At 50.9% G+C, this 15,857-nt stretch overlaps 1 protein-coding gene across 1 annotated transcript in view; it reads left to right on the top strand.

The window, feature by feature from the left end:
• LOC104048135 (aryl hydrocarbon receptor) overlaps window positions 1-15,373 on the top strand; it is a 29,203-nt gene extending 13,830 nt beyond the window's left edge. The window contains exons 3-11 of the mRNA XM_064452208.1: window positions 43-149; window positions 4,847-4,936; window positions 5,927-6,050; window positions 6,313-6,443; window positions 7,256-7,458; window positions 7,584-7,693; window positions 8,031-8,172; window positions 8,883-10,482; window positions 12,010-15,373. Of these exons, the coding sequence (XP_064308278.1) occupies window positions 43-149; window positions 4,847-4,936; window positions 5,927-6,050; window positions 6,313-6,443; window positions 7,256-7,458; window positions 7,584-7,693; window positions 8,031-8,172; window positions 8,883-10,482; window positions 12,010-12,165 (2,663 nt within the window). The 3' untranslated portion in view covers window positions 12,166-15,373. The remainder of the gene's footprint in view (window positions 1-42; window positions 150-4,846; window positions 4,937-5,926; window positions 6,051-6,312; window positions 6,444-7,255; window positions 7,459-7,583; window positions 7,694-8,030; window positions 8,173-8,882; window positions 10,483-12,009) is intronic.
• Window positions 15,374-15,857: the final 484 nt, after the last annotated feature.

Below are 15,857 nucleotides of genomic sequence, written 5' to 3' on the forward strand. Positions count from 1 at the left end.
TGTTACTGCAGCACTGAAGTCCCTTCCCTTTGCTTTGTGCAGTTGCTCTAAAGAATTCTGGCACTGGAGAAGTGGAGAGGGATGGAAACTGCAGCAACAGACCAGCACTGGGCTCAGCAGCAGTACCTGAAGGCGAGCTGCTTCTACAGGTTAGTGCTCCTTGCTGGCCACCTCTCCCTGGCAGACGCCTTCAAGGGATTTTCTTCCTGTCCCCTTTCCATCTCCTTTGAATTTTACCCAAAGAGCAGGCTGTTCTGTTACTGATTGCAGGGTGTGTTGGTGAAGCAGTGATTTCACGTGGTGTAGCTCATAGTGCTTCTGACTGAGCAGAGGTTTAAGACCTCTTCAAGTCCCTGGGGAGAAACTGTGTTGCTTCTTCTCTCCTTTTCCTGTCCTTCCTGGAGAAAATTGCCACCTGTAATCATTTGGGTGTCAGAACCCCCTCCATCTTGGTGGAAGCAGTGCTAAACTGACCATGGTGATTCAGCTATTTCTGCTTCTCTGCCCTCGTGTGTAAATGGGTCATAGGTGTGACACGGGAGCAGGACATTTTGAGTGTGGTTTTCAACATGGGCACACTGGTCCTGACTCAGGGATGTTGTCTAAACACTGGTGAAAACAGGGAAGACAATGTCATGGATGTCTTCCCTGGTTTTGAGGCAGCGATGCATGACACAGACTACACAGGTGCTGATGGGCCATATGCTCAGCCCATATATACAGGGTACATGGATGTATCTTGGGAGCTCTGTGAAAGACACATAGTTGGCTCCTTTGGTGATACTGGAGGCAATGCTGGTGATGCTGCAGCATGGCTGGGCTGAGCCTGCCGCTTCCATGGTTTATTCAGAGATGCTAGGAGATGACCTGTCTCCAAACCACACATAGTGAATAGGAAGAGGTCAGGCTCCAGCAGCGGAAGGTCCTGTGAGGACATGGGTGTCCTCTTCCTTCCCCACCTGGCACCGGAGCATGGGCTGCAGCACTTTTCCCTGTCTGGCTGTTGTCCAGAGCAGGACAAGCATGCTGGTCAGCCCTAGTTCCTTTCCAAAAGTTTCCTTAGCTCCTAGCAGTAAGTATAGTTCCTGCCCTGCTTGAGAGCTGGAGAGCCAGGATCTCAGTGTCTAGTGAGAAAAATGCTAAAGCCAAGGTGGTAAATAACAAAAAAACTGAGAGTTTTGTGCTGTGTATGTAACAAAACTGTGCTCAGCAGGGCTTGCCAGGGATTGATGTCCTGCTCACGAACTTGATGCCATCCTTGTAGGGGTACCAAGCTGGTAGTTAAAAGCTCTGGGTTTATGTTTGGCTCTTCCAGGGGCCTGTCTGTATGATGCTATGAACAGCAGGGACCCAGAACCTGCCTCTGTACCATGATCAAATGCTCCTACATGTTTAAAAACCTACTTCCGCCTAGTCTGTCACCTTCAACGTCCAAATTTCCTTTGTCTCATCTCTTGGTCCACCCTGATTCTTCCCCTCCCACCCCTCTAATTTTCCAGCCTTACTTTTTTGGCTTCTCCTTTTCCACCAAGACTGTCTCCAGCAGCAAACTCAGCAGAGGAAGGTACCTTAATCTGGAGTTAATCATGAAAATCCCTCTAAAGGAGCCAAGGCCTTAGCAAGGCTGAGAACTGGGTGGAGCACCTCTGCCCAAGTGCACAGCAGTACAGGTTCACATCACTGCCTGCTGGTCAGTGCAGTTAGGGAAGGACAGAGTGCTGCAAGATGTTGCTTGCTGTTGCCATGGCAAAGCGATGCCTCTGAAGCTGCTCAAAGGGTTAAAGTGCATTTGGCAACACTAATTAACCTCTGCAGCAGATTCCCACACACTGAGATCAACCCCAGTAAATAGAGAGAGCATTTGTTCCTGGAATAAAGGGAAGGAGAGGGGGGAGAAATGTAGACCTGGACAATGAAACAGGAGTTGGCAGCAACAATAGCTGGACTTGGCTGAGACTACATACTAGACCCTAATTAATCCTGATGTCTACACATTACGAAGGGGGGAAGAAAGCCAGGGCTGGCTACTGTGGCTTCCCTGCCTGCAGCCAGATTAGTGGTTCAGGATGGTTTTGTTTCTGGACAGCCATAGGGCTTCTGGAGTCCACACTGCAGGAGGATTCCTGCCTTCTAGAGGACTCCTGCTTCAAGCTGGCAGGAGTATCCCCACAGGGATCTGTTGCCCTTAGGGAGGGGTGGCTGTGTGGTGCTGCTATGGCTGTGAGAGCAGTTTGGCTCCTGGGGAGATAAATCGGTAATTTCCTTGGGTCTTCACGGCAGCACTGTGGGCTTGAAGCTGTTTACTGGAAGTCTATCAGGATCATTTCAGAGGTGGGGAAACAGAGTCACAAAGCAATGCCTACCACTCAGGGAGACTCCTGTGGGCCTGCTCCCAGCCCTGGCAAAGTGATGACATGGACTTCAAAGCACTGGGCTCTGCACTGCTGGGGCTTGCCCCCCATGGTTGGCAAAGGCAGGTGCAGCGCCTGCAGCACTTAGCAGTTTGGGGTACTTCCCTGGATCCTGACAGTGCCTGTGTTAGCAATGCTCTTCTGTGTATCACCTCCTGCCTGGTGCCAGAGAGGAGGGATGAAAAGCCAGGGCTTCTGGGACAGCAGCTGCACTCCCAAACTGGCAGGGAAGCTCCTCTGCACTTTCTAATCTTCATGGATCTCCAGGTGCAAAGGACACTGTCAGCCAGCACCCTGGTCCCTTCTCCTGTATCCTGTCCTGCCAGCTCTGGGGATGCTGGCTTGGAGAAAACACCCAAATTACTTCCCAAATTTGTTAGACTCATTAGCTCCTCTTGAGGAAGATGGAGACTCCAATCAGCTCAGCCCATTCCTGCCTGGGAACGCAGTGCTCCTTTGGATGCTGACTTTGCAGTCCTGGAGCACAAGGAGAGGATGGAAGGGCCGGTGAACTGTATAATATGTAAGTTGTGTAGCATTAAATATGCATTGGAAACCTTGGATCCATGGCTGCATTTACTATTTTCTGTGGGAAAGGCTTAGTGTTTCAAGCCTACATGGGCAAAGGACCTTGAGTATTTATTTTGTGAAAACAGAGCACGGTGTTCAGCCCGTTTGGGTGGAGGGCATGCATGAATGAGCACATGCTCCAGGACAGGGTGTCTGCATTGTGTAAATCTGTATACCACACAGAGACCTCCAGAGGTAGAGGACCATGGCTGAGAGCATCTGGTGGCTAACGTGTGCATCCCAGGCACAGGTGGCTGCAGACATCCCTTTCCCCCATGATCACCAACACTTGGTCCTTTTGCTGCCATGTGGTGCTTTGGAAGGACGGTGCTGTGCAGGCTGATGAGTGCCTTGTAGCAGGCTGTCACTGGGTGTGAGTTTAGGGTAAATAATTTATTTGCCATAAGGAAAAGGTACTCTGAGGTCAACCAGCAATTCTGTGGTTTTCCCCCAGGGACAAGACTCAGCCTGTCTTCCCTTCTGCTTTGGAAGAAAGTGGCTTTTCAGAAATCAGGTGTTTTCACTGTGATTTCAAAAACCAAACACTGATGCTTTAGCTTTCACCTCTTCCATTTTCACTGGTTAAGGCTCTTTGCAGTGTTGGGTTGGCCACCTCGACCACTAGGTGGGTGACGCAGGTGGAAGGAGTGGGCAGGGGAGACAACACCTTTCTAGGCCTTGTTCCTTGCCATGGACTGCCCAGGCAGGCATAACATGATCCTTCTCCAGGCCTCTCCTCTGGCACCTGGAGAGGACAGGAGGGGTGCAAATGAAGCCAGGAGCTGGGCATGTTTCTCCCAAACCAGCAGGAGTATCTCTGTCCATGTGGGCCAAGCAGCAGCAGGGAATGCCCAGCCAATGCTGGCAGCATGCAGTAATCTGCAGTGGGTTTGCTCTCCACTGAACATGCCCCAGCTTTTTTGGCCTCGTGCTGTCCTAAGCCACGCACGGCTGCCAAGACCCTGCTGGGCTGTGGGGGGGATGGGAACTACATGACCAGAACCACCCAGGTAGACAAGAGTCAACATTAAATGCAGCCAACATGAACTGCTGTTTTGATTCAAGGTTGTCAGAAAGGCTTGTTTCCACCAGAATACCAGAATGGACCAGTTACTGATCATGTCCAGTTTCATTCTGCAAGTTGTTCTGAGATTTTTATTTGCTCTTCACATAGGATGAGTATAAATGTCCAAAACTGAGACTGAGCGAACGCTCCCAGGATGGAAGCAGTTTTCTATCAGTTTGGATTAGGGTATGCTTGGGCAGCTGTATGGAAGAGCTACGTGACCTCAGACAAACCCAGCAGAAGGTGCCATCTGTTTTCTTGGTGAGCACGGCTCTGCCAGCATTGATCCCCATTTTTCTCCATCCAGCCTTCAGTGGAATTTGCCCCAGCAAGGCAGAGTGGAGGATAATCTGAGAATGAGAGGCAGGCCTTGGCCTCTGCTAGGTAGAGCAGGCTCATCAGGTCTGTCAAAATTTGCGTTTTAGCTGCATGTGCTCTGGTCCTGTGGCAAGGTATGTGCATAAGAATGGAGGTCTCTGGTGCTGTTCCCATCCTGCAGGAAGGGTATGAAACCAAGAAGCTACTTGAACACTGCATTGGTGGATTTGGTGAGAGCCAGGGCAGTACTCAGTGTTATGACAGCAAAATGCCACTGGGAAGAGCTTCCTTTCCTTCCAGATTTTCCCATGCTATGTCTCTTCTCCTGCACCTTTCTCTTGGTGGGGCAGTGGCTCAGCTGCCTGCTAGCTGGGACCGGCCATGACTTGGGTGACCTGTGTCCAAGTAGGATGAAACTTGCCGTCCAGCTATGTGGTGATGTGAGTGTGGCATGTACCTGCCAATCTGCTCTCTCCCCTAGGCACTTGACGGCTTCGTGCTGGTGGTGACGTCGGAAGGACTAATATTTTACTCCTCACATACGATTCAGGACTATTTGGGATTTCACCAGGTTGGTGGGACACCTCTGACTCACTGTGGTGGGTTTACAGCGTGGATTTTCCCTTGGTGCTGGAGAATAGCCGCAAGTTCCCTGCAAGGAGGAAGCTCTGCATGGATCACAGAGTCTTGGGGGACTGCATGGGGCTTTTCCTTGTTCTTGTGAATTTGGATCCCATGTTGCCAGACACGGTCGTGGGTATGTGTCAAAGCAACTTTGCTAGCCCACAGAGGCTTTCCACCAGCCACGTTGACAGGCTGTGAGGTTTATGGCCCTGTTCTGTAATGCCATGGTGAAATGTCTGAGGTTCTCTGCCCAGTGTGCCTTCAGGCACACACTCTTCTGGGTGACCCTTGGGAAATTCCATAAGGCTCCAATGCTTTGTGGCTATCCAGATTACCCAGGTAATCTGGAAGGCACTAGGTCAGATTTATGGGGAATTGGGACTTACCTCTACAGTCCTTTAGTTACTGTGGTTTGGTGTTGCTTCCACACAGCTGGCTTTCCCCAATATCTGCGGTAGATGAGGGCTGTCCACCTGGGCAGAGGGCGCAAGTCCCGGAGCAGGTGCCTCACTCTCTTGGTAACAGTGTAGGGCTGGGGTGACTTTGCTGCTGTTTTGTTCCCAAACCCATGTTTTCATTTCATCCTATAAGTCAGCACTAGGATTTTGAAGAACACCATGTTATGGGGACGAGCTTGTCAGAGGAGACCTGTATTGCTGATGTTAGTGGCTCTTTAAGATGGGGGCAGAGGTCTGGCCCAACATGGACAAGGGGTCTGTAGAGCAAGATGTGCTGTCTGTTCCCCCTAGCTCTGGTGGAAGATGTCAAACCTCATTCAGCCAGGGACCTAGCTGAGCACCAGGGAAATTGGGTGAGATATGGCCAACTGGGGCCATGACAGGCTGCTTCCAGGTGGGGCTTGAAAACTGGTGCCTGGGGCAGGCCACAGAGCTCACACATTGCTCTTTTTTTTTTTTTTTTTTTTCTCTCTCTCTAGACAGATGTCATGCACCAGAGTGTCTTTGAGCTGATCCACACTGAGGACCAGCAGGAATTCAGGCGCAACCTCCACTGGGCACTCAACCCACCCCACACTCCAGAGGGTGACCCTTCTGCAGAAGGTAAATGCAGGCTGGGAGCCAGGCACCCTACTTGGCAAGAGATGTGTAGCTCCCCATGTACACTGGGGATCCCAGCTGCCTGCCATCGCTTGCACGGGGCTTGCATCCTTGTGGCTCTAGCCATGGCTTCACCCAAACATTGTGGCTTTCCCTGAGTTTTGGTTGCTGTGCTCTGCAAACTGTCACAGTCCCCAATGCTGGGGACCTCCAATCTTCTCTAGGCATCCTTGCTTGCTCCTTTCCCAGTCCCTCTCTCCTACAGGGGGGAAGAGTCTTGGCTTTTCTGCTGTTGCCTACAAACCAGATCAGCTGCCTGCAGAAAACTCCTCCTTTCTGGAAAGGAGCTTTGTGTGCCGCTTTCGCTGCCTCCTGGATAATTCCTCTGGCTTCCTGGTGAGTACAGACCCATGCTGCAATCTCCACAGCAAGAGGGGTGCAGGCTCACCCCGAGGGGTCCATGCCACTGCTGTAGCACAAAAGTTGGCCTTGAAAGACCCAGTGCTCCTTTCTGCCATGTGCAGCACCTGAATGTCTCAACAAGGAGATATTTCTGCTGTTTTTCATAGGTTTGGTCTGTACCTACAACCTCTCCGTGTGGGTTTTGTTCCTCTCGGAGATGCTGAATCTTGAACAAAAGTGCTTTTACTCCACACATTTTGCCAAGTTTTTGTGTTAAAGGCATCTCTTAAGTCCGAGTAGGTGGTGTTCATCCCTCCTTCTCTCTGCTGCAAGTTAATGGGGTTCTCACCTTTTCTAACCACAGGTGTAACAATGCTTCAGTTTGGAAACTCAATATGAATAAAAGTCCTGGTTGTCTGTTGTTTAGAAACAACACTATGATCCCTGATGGGGGCTGTGATATAGCTCAGTTAACATGCAAAGCAGCCTGTGCATTGGATGATGCCCTGATGCAACTGCAGCATGTGCTTGGCCCTGCAGCTGCTGTGTGTCTGAACCCAGGGCTGGCAGCGAGCGGCTGCAGGGGGAGAAGGCAGTAGGCTGCTGCTGTGGAGACCTCAGCATAGCATCACTTTGATTCTCTGTCTTACTTTAGTGGGGAGCACTGGAGTCGCAAGGAACAAGTCACAAGGGATTATTTGCATCAACTCTGCAGCGAGTTGGCTTGCTTTCCATGCAGCTCTCCTCCCTCTCTTCTCTCTCCTTCCAATTTTCTGTGTGACACTGAGCTTTTCTCCTCTTCCCAGGCTCTAAACCTTCAAGGCAGGCTGAAATTTCTTCATGGTCAGAACAAAAGGTCTGAAGATGGGTCTGCACTACCACCCCAGCTTGCTCTGTTCGCTGTCTCCACCCCCTTGCAGCCTCCGTCCATCCTGCAGATCAGAACCAAGAACATGATCTTCAGGACGAAGCACAAGCTGGACTTCACCCCCTTGGCATGTGATGCCAAGTAAGCAGCAGAGCTGATCTGAAGGGTGATGCTCTGGGCTTCCAGCGTGCCACTCCATACCCTGCCTAGGTGATGCCCCACCCCAGCTTTGTCTCTGAGCTGGATGTGTTTTTGTTCTCCTGCAGGGGGAAGATCGTTTTGGGCTATACTGAGGCAGAGCTGCGGATGTGTGGCACTGGCTACCAGTTCATCCATGCTGCTGACATGCTGTACTGTGCCGAGAACCACGTCAGGAGTAAGAGTCCCTCCCCCGGTCCCTCATGTCCACCTCTGAGGCTGATGAGTGAGGCTGGACTATGCACATCTCCATTGGCTGCTGTATCAAGCCCAGCAGCTCTTTCCCCATAGGATGCTTTGCTTTATGCCTTGCTGTGATGCTCTTGTCACTGCAGGGAGCTTGGGGTGGTGTGTAGTGGAGGGTATGTAGCTAGGATGATGTCCCCTGTATGTGCTAGCCATGCTATGGCTGTGATTCACCTGCTTATCCTGGCTGGAAATGGCAGCATCACTGGAGGCAGCCCTGCCTCTGGTGACATGCTGACAGCCCTTAGCACCATGCTTCCTCCTGGCAGTGATGAAGACAGGCGAGAGTGGGCTGACAGTCTTCCGCCTGCTGACGAAGGAGAACCGCTGGAAGTGGGTGCAGGCCAACGCACGGCTTGTCTACAAGAACGGCAAGCCTGAGTACATCATTGTCACTCAGAGACCCCTTGTGTAAGTGCCTTCTGGGTCAGCCCAGGCTGGGATGGGGACAGGCTGGCTTTTTCCATCAGTGTGGACTCTGGGATGCCCCAAGTAGAGAAGGATGTTTGATTAGTCATTGCTTCTTGTACCTTTTAAAGGAGCAGCCTTAGCATACTGTTCTTTGATGCTGTTCAGCCACGTGGCCCTCTGCAAGGCCACCCTGCAAGTATGGAAGAGTGCTAAGCAGTGCTGTGCACCTCACAGCCCTGCCCTGGTGTCCTGGGCACGGGTCCAGGCTTAGGCTGGGGAGACTAGTGGCTGCTCACCAGCAGCTGTAGGAACAGGTGGGTGCTGGAACAGCAAGGACCTCAAATGTGGCTGCTGTATGGCAGCAGCCCAACATCCCTGTCCTAGAGGGGTGGCTGCAGTGTAGATGAGCAGGGCAAAGGTGTGACCTTCGGTCTGGCAGAGCTCTGTTACCCTTTGCATTTTAAGTATCCTCTTGGTTATACTGCAATTGTGTGTTTTTGTGTGCATGTATATATATAAAAATGTGTATGTGTGTGCATTTACATAAACGCATACATAAATGTATATGTGTGTGGTTCTGCTTGGTACACGGATGCTGGTCATAGAAAAGGGGCTTTGGTTTGTAGGAATCACAATTTTCCATTGCAGAAGCAGTTTGTGGTGAGTGTTTGTGCATATACAAGCCCCAGCCTCCTCTTCCTACCCTGCAGAGATGAAGAAGGAGGAGAGCACCTTCGGAAACGGTCCACGCATCTTCCCTTTACCTTTGCTACAGGAGAGGCGCTATTATATCAAAGTGCTTGCCCTCTCCTGGGCTTCCCTGACCCTTTCCAGAGCAAAGAGAAAACCAGCAAGTCCAAGAAGACTTCCCACAGCCATGGAGGGTGCTCCCAGAAGGATGGCATTGACCCCAGTTCTCTGATGGGTGCCCTGATGCGACAGGACAAGGCGGTGTACATCTCCCATCCAGCTCCCAAAACTAACCACTCCTTCAGCAGCAGTTTTGTAGACCACCTCAAGGACATGTCCTTGCTGGATGCAGGGGGCGATGCTCCAAGTTCTTCAAGTGGGGACAGCCTCAGAAAGGAGCTGGTGGATTTGCAGCAGGAGGACCCTCTCTTGGCCACCCTGGACTCTCTCTCAATTAAGAGTGACGAGAGCTGTTCCAACAATGAGCTGTTCACTGCACTGGAGGGCCTGGGGTTGAATGCTGAAGACCTGGAGCTCCTGCTGCTGGATGAGAAAATGGTGATGGTCAATATGGACCCTGACCACACCCTGTCACTGAACGACTGCCTTGACAGCAACAAGATTCTCTCCTACATCCATGCCACTCTAGTGAACAAGCATGAGGGAGGACAACAGGTCTGTCCCCTGCCAAGCATGTCCCCGACCCCACATGGAGGCACTGCTATGTATCAGAACAATGTGGAGGATGAGGACTCACAGTACCTGCCCCAGCATGTGGTACAGCCCAGCACTGCCTTGGGCCAGCCCCCTGCTCCACTGTGGGAACAGCCCCTCCACGCTGTGCCAGGTCAGCTGCCCCCACTGCTGCTGGAGCCATCTGAGAAGAAGAAAGAGCCATCTGATGGTTCGCAGTGGAGGCCAGCTGAAGAGGCAGGTCTGCTCCACTTTGTCCAGCCAGCATGGGGCACCCTGTGGGACAAGGCACCCAGCTTATCCTGGGGAGCCCCCTGCCTGCAGGAGTCACCGAGGGCGCAGCAGCTGAGGCGTGACTTCCCAGGCATACATTCCACCCAAGAAGATGCGTGCCAGTCCTTCTCGCTACCCAGCCAGTGCCAGGGCAGCATGGGACCACCCAGCCAGCCAAAGCACCATCTCTTGCCAATGAATGGGTTGTGTAGCCACAGCCCTGACTCCACTCCACACCTCCTTACAAGCAGCAGCCCCAGCCCATGGCAGGACTATGTTTGCCCATTCCTGGTGTCCCCAGCTCAGCCTGGTTTTTATGGCATCAGCCATGACTTGGTCTCCCAGCACCAGGCATGCTTGAGTCCAGGGCCTGGTGCACCGTTGGTACGCTTTAACCTGAATGGATTACGTAGCATGGAAACTGCGGGCAATGGAGTGTCCCAGGAAGAGACGGCTCCATACTCTGGGTTTTTTCCCCCCTCCTCATACCATCTTATTCCCAAGAAGCAGACGAGCCCTGTTCCCTCCATGCCCCAGCACCCTTTTCCAAGCTCATCTGCAGAGCGCTTCAGGAACGTCGGCAGGCCGTCGGAGACTCCTGTGAACTCCTATGGGACATACGCCTCCACGCTGAGCCAGGAGAGCAGGCACAGGGTAAGGGCTTTTCTCTACTCTTGTGCTTAGTTATTTACGCGCCAGAATTTCCTGGGAGTCTCAGCACAGGGAGGTACAAACTGCTTGGTCAGTAGACAGGAATGACCTTGCTCTAGCTGGTGCACGGCCAGAAAAGAAGACTTTAGAGGGTTTCCTTTGCACCAAAAGTTGAAAAGCAAAAAAGCAGAGTGTGGGTTCTTACTTTTCAAAGATGTCTCTGGATCTGGTTTCCATATGGTTTGTTTAATTGCCATTTCTGTAGAGGAAGTAATTCTGGCCATTCACTGATAGGCTTTGAAGAGTGGTACAAGGCATGTGTGAGATGATCTGCTGTATCATAGTCTCTTTCCCTTGTGGAATTGTCCCCTGGCCTGTGCCCAACCCCTTTTGGCAGCCCATCTGGCTGCTGCTAGCCTTCTAGCATTACAAGGCAAGGTCTGCAGCACTCGATCCAAGCATCATGGTGCCCTTCAGGGTTGTTCTCACAAGTGACTCTTGTGGGATTGGGACCAACAGCCCAAACTGGGGCTGCTTGGGGAGGGCATAGGGAGTGAAAGCTGCCTGGCCCTTTCCCCTCTCCTTGATGCAGATGCTGTACATGTCTGTAAGGGCCATGAGATTTCTGGGCTGGGGCTGACAGCATGGAGAGCTGGTCTAGGTCCTAGAGGATCCTGCCTCTGCAGTGATGTTTCCCTAGCCTGCAGGCACCACCAGGCAGGGTGAGATGTCTAGGGTGGGTCTGTCCTGCCTCCCTGCTTACCCAGCTCTGCCCTGGTGAATACTGTCCCCAGGGCAGCTTCTTCCTTGTCAGACATCTGTTACTGGAAGAGTGCCCTGCTATCTCACAGGGATCTCTGTGTTAACCTCAGGGGCCACCAGATGCTGGCAAAGCATCTTCTGCTTCTTCCTGAAGGCCATACCTTGCACCTTAGGTCCTCCTGTTCTCCATCTCCTCCAACTTGATACACCATGCACCTTATAGCTCTGTTGAAGAGCTTGACTCTGGACCTGCCTAGGGATTTGGGTGCTTGTAGGACCAGTGAAGAACAGCCCCGACACATATCTAGAGCTCTGTGGCCACCTTGTGGCTGGTGTGGCTTTGGCTTGCCTGGAGGAGTGCAGTAAGGGTGCAAGACCCAGGTGCTTGCTTCAGGTGCAGTCCAGGTGCCTGTGATTTACAGATAGGTTTCATGGGTGAGCTGCAGGGCTGTGATACCTGGCCAGGCTCTGCAAAGGTCAACTAGCAGGTCAGTAGGTGAGAATTAGAGCCAGCTGAGGAGGTTGGATGCCCTTGTCCTCTGTGTGCTTTCAGCCTCTTGTTGATGAAGTGATGGGTTGACATTTGTGGGAGGCGATGTGGGGGAAGGTGTGGGGATGTATATGGGGTCACTGCTAAGCTCCTGTACCACCAGAGACAGTAGGGCAGGAGCAGACCTGCTCCCCCTCTTGCCACTGGGCCTTTGGGCACCAGTACTAGTGAAATGCCTCAAGATGCCTCAACACTCTGTTTTCTCTCTCTTCTCCTAGCCTGAAAGTAGCTGTGTTCTGCCCAGTGCTCCCATGGGACTCCCTGGAGACTGCCTGGTGCTGGGGGGGAGCCCAGCTCCCCTCTGCCAGATGCACGCCCAGGCAGAAGAACTGCCAGATCACCCTCATGCCTCCATCAGCGACTTCTGTCTCTAGGAAAGAAAGACTGGAATGGACAAAGCAGGACTATTCCCTGGGAAAGGAGCTGCCTTCAAGTTGCAGATAACAAACCTTCCCCCTGCCACGTTCTTGGTGTTGGTTGCTTTGGCTGGGCTGGGTTTTCTTGCCTTTTTTCCTTTTGTTTTTTTTTAATCAACTTCTCCACCATCCTGCCCCTGCTGAGGCTCCATGTGCCGTCCTGTGAAGGTGTCTCTGGCCTGGGGAGGGCAGTAGCTGGCAGCAGGGCTGGAGAGCAGCTTTCCCCATAGCACAGGAGCGAGCTGGGCTGCGATGCTGGTCAGCCAGTGCGTGCAGCCTTGTCTTTAGATAAAGACGAGCTCTTTAGCTCTTTATCTCTTGGTATCCAAGAGCTGTATGGCTCTTGGTCAGTTGGAGGATCTCAGAGCGTCCTTGTCACTTGCAGTCTCATCCTACCCCACCTGCCCTCCTTGCTTCTGTTTCCCTGGTGGGGTGAGTGTCTACCCACCCTGCCTGTATATCTTACCGAGAGTCAGCTTTGAAACGTTTGGGCCTTTTATGGTTGCTGGTGTCTTTTAAGCGGCATTTGGAGTCTAACTGTGGCTCTATAAAGAAAAAAAGGAATGCTTTCTATCAGCAGCCAAGCTGCTGTGTTGAAGGTGTGATGTTCATGTGGCAAATCCTGCATTTTGCCGAGAAGCCAGGGAGTGAGGGCTTCATTGCACCAGTCTTTGCAGTTCTGCCATTAACAGAGTGCAATTTTTGGTGCATTTTGCAAGGCTTTTGGAAACCCAGGCTGTTTCTATGGCTGTTGCTTGGGTCAGACAGTTCAGTAGTCCTTGGCAGCATCTGTGGAAGGCAGCCCTTGCCCTGAAGGACAATAGGGTTTCTGATGGCTAATGTCCTCCAGCTTCACCAAAGCTTTGCAATTACATAAATGTTCCGATACAGATTAAAGGCTCATGCATCAAAAAAAAAAAAAGAGACAGGAAAGGTTTTCACCTCTTAGATTTCCTGCCATCCCAGCCAGGCATCTGTGGCTGTGGCCATGTTGTACAGATACCGCCTGTTTTATAAAGGAAGTGAACCCTGACTTGTGTTCTCGTGTTGCACTGGTCCTTCTTCACCACCAGGTTTCCCTGTGTCCCACATGTTCCCATTTGTTAGGGTTCAGATTAGACCTCCTGTAACAAACACTCTGGGTCTTGCTGTACTGTACATGATGTGCCCAGGTTGGCTGATAACCAGTTTTTCTCCTGGGTGATGGGGTCTGAAGTACCTGAACAGGCAGTGGGGGATCATTCTTAGACAGCAGGAGCAGGCTGGCATATAAGCCATACCTTGCATCTGTGCTTAAAAAGATTGCAGATAAGTAGTGGAGCTGCCTAACCTAAGGAGAAGATTTCAGATTTACTGAAAAAAGAAAAATTAAGATAAAATAATTACTGATGTACTGATAGAGTGATATTTTCCCACAGAAAATAAATACAGCCCATACATATGTATGTAAGTTGAGAGATTTATTTTTATGCCACCCCAGTGGAGGAAAAAACCCCTCTTACCTTCCTAAAGTGGCATCCTATGGAATGGGACAAACAGGCTGTTCAAAAGCTCAGAAATACAGAGACCCTTTAAGAAATCTGACAAAGCAGCATCCTTCCCCCTGCATCTCCAGCTTTGGTCTCGTGTGAACTTATCCTTTTTGTTTCAATAAATGGTTCTGGACCTCAGCCCCTGACATGTCCCTTGCTGGTTGTGTGTATCTTCCCCTTCTCAAGCATGTCAGGGTTTCACTGCTGCAGTGTTGGAGCCTGCGTCCTGCCACTGGTGACCCAGGACAGCAGCCGCATGAGAAGGAGGCAGGCAGGGCTCACCCCTGCATGATGGAGGCTGTTGCAAGCTGTGCAGTTGAGGTGGTTAAAAGACTACCTTCTATGTGTTTCCCCTCACCACCAGAGGAAGGCAGAGTCCCTCAAAGGCTTCTACAGAGGAGCTTTCTCAGCTTGTACCTGCTTTTCATTGTTCCTGTGAGTCTGCCAAAGTTGTGGAGACAGACCAGCCTGGGGACCTTTGTCCACTGCCTTTGGTGAACAGCTGAGGTTTACAGGGCTGGAGAAGGTGGCAGCTGAGCTTCCACATGAGTCTGGGGTGCAGTCTGTCTTGGGCACTAGGCTCTGGCTCCAGCTAACCCTGCCTCTAAGAAGCCCTCTGCTCAGGGAGATCCGAGCTGCTGCTGGGAGATGTTCAGCCCCTGGAGAAGACAATTTCCTCTGTGTGCAATTGCTCTTGGTTCTATATTGTTGTCCCCTCTGACGCTGGGGACTGCCACGTGCAGGATGCGTAGTCTGGAAGAAGTGAAGGTGAAGCCATTGTTGGGGATGGCAGGCAGCCAGGAGTACAGCCACCCCACCCCAGACGTGCTCACAGCCTTTGGGATTGCCAAGCACACTCCACCTGTCTTCCAGCTCCTGCCATGGATGTGCCTGAAGCCCCACAGGTACCAGGGGGGCATTTTCCAAAGTGCTGAAGAGTTTGGTGAGCTGGGCAGGGCCAGACTGCGTGGTCGGCACAGCCGCTGCCTGTCTGGCTCATGAGCGTTTTCCCTTCATTGTGGGAGCATCTTTGGCCAGCTCCAGCAGATGATGCCACCTGGTCTCCAAGGTGGGTTGTGGATTTGTACGCCCTAGTGAATGTGGCATTTTGGAGGGCTCCTGGGACAGTGTGAATGTTGTTTCTGCCTTCTCTCTAGAGAAAACAGACTTCGTATGCCCATTCTGTCCTTTGGGAATCAACAGGCATGTGGAGAGAGGTGATTGGGGTTCGTTATCCCACCCTATCTCCCAAAAGAAACAAGCAGGTTAAAAGCAGTTGGCAACCCAAATATTTAAATTTCAGTAGGTTTGGAAATGCTGGTACCCGGGAATATTAAAAGAATCAACTGAATCTCTGATCTGGTGATCTGAGTATCTGATGATTTTAAAGGAATGGGGAAAAAGCAAATATTCTGCTGATATTTAGAAAGAATCAGGTGGGATAATTGGAGACCAGCAGGTCAGATGGGTTTATATGGATCAGGGAAAATTCTCCAGAAAGGCAGTCTGTTGCTTCAAAGTGAAAAGGGTCCTCTTATTATTCAGTGTGATCTTTATGCAAAATAAAATTTGGTGATCTGTTTTGTCTTGGTTTTTATTTTAAAAAATCAAACAATTTTGAAATAAACTGAGGAATTTGATGGAGATGGGTGAGCATGAGCTTTTTGCTCATTCTGCATGACCTTCTGATTTAAGAATGCAGAACCAGAAGCTTCCTCTCAGCTGGGCCAGGAAAGCTCTTGTTTGTACAGGAGTTTGAAATGTGAGCTTTGCTCAGATTTGGGATAAAAGTGCAAAGTTTTCTATAAGCTCAGTTGCACAGCCCTGTATTTATAAAACCACATAATTCTATAGAGATATATCTAAATACAAAATGCATGTATATATAAAATATGTATATAATATAAAATGTCATTTAAGACCAACTAGCTGATAGTTTTCCCTTGCGTTGTTTTTTTCAATCTGGAAAGTAGAAACACAGGTTTGTTTTTCCGAATATTAAATTTTAAAACGTTCCACACCCACCTGGCATCTGCTGCTCCATAACAAAATAAAGCAAACATTTCTCAAGTTTGGCAGAGACACGCTGGGAGAATGAGGTCCTCTATAGTTTCTGTG

Source organism: Phalacrocorax carbo, chromosome 5 (genome assembly GCF_963921805.1).
Source record: "Phalacrocorax carbo chromosome 5, bPhaCar2.1, whole genome shotgun sequence".
Lineage (NCBI taxonomy): Eukaryota > Metazoa > Chordata > Aves > Suliformes > Phalacrocoracidae > Phalacrocorax > Phalacrocorax carbo.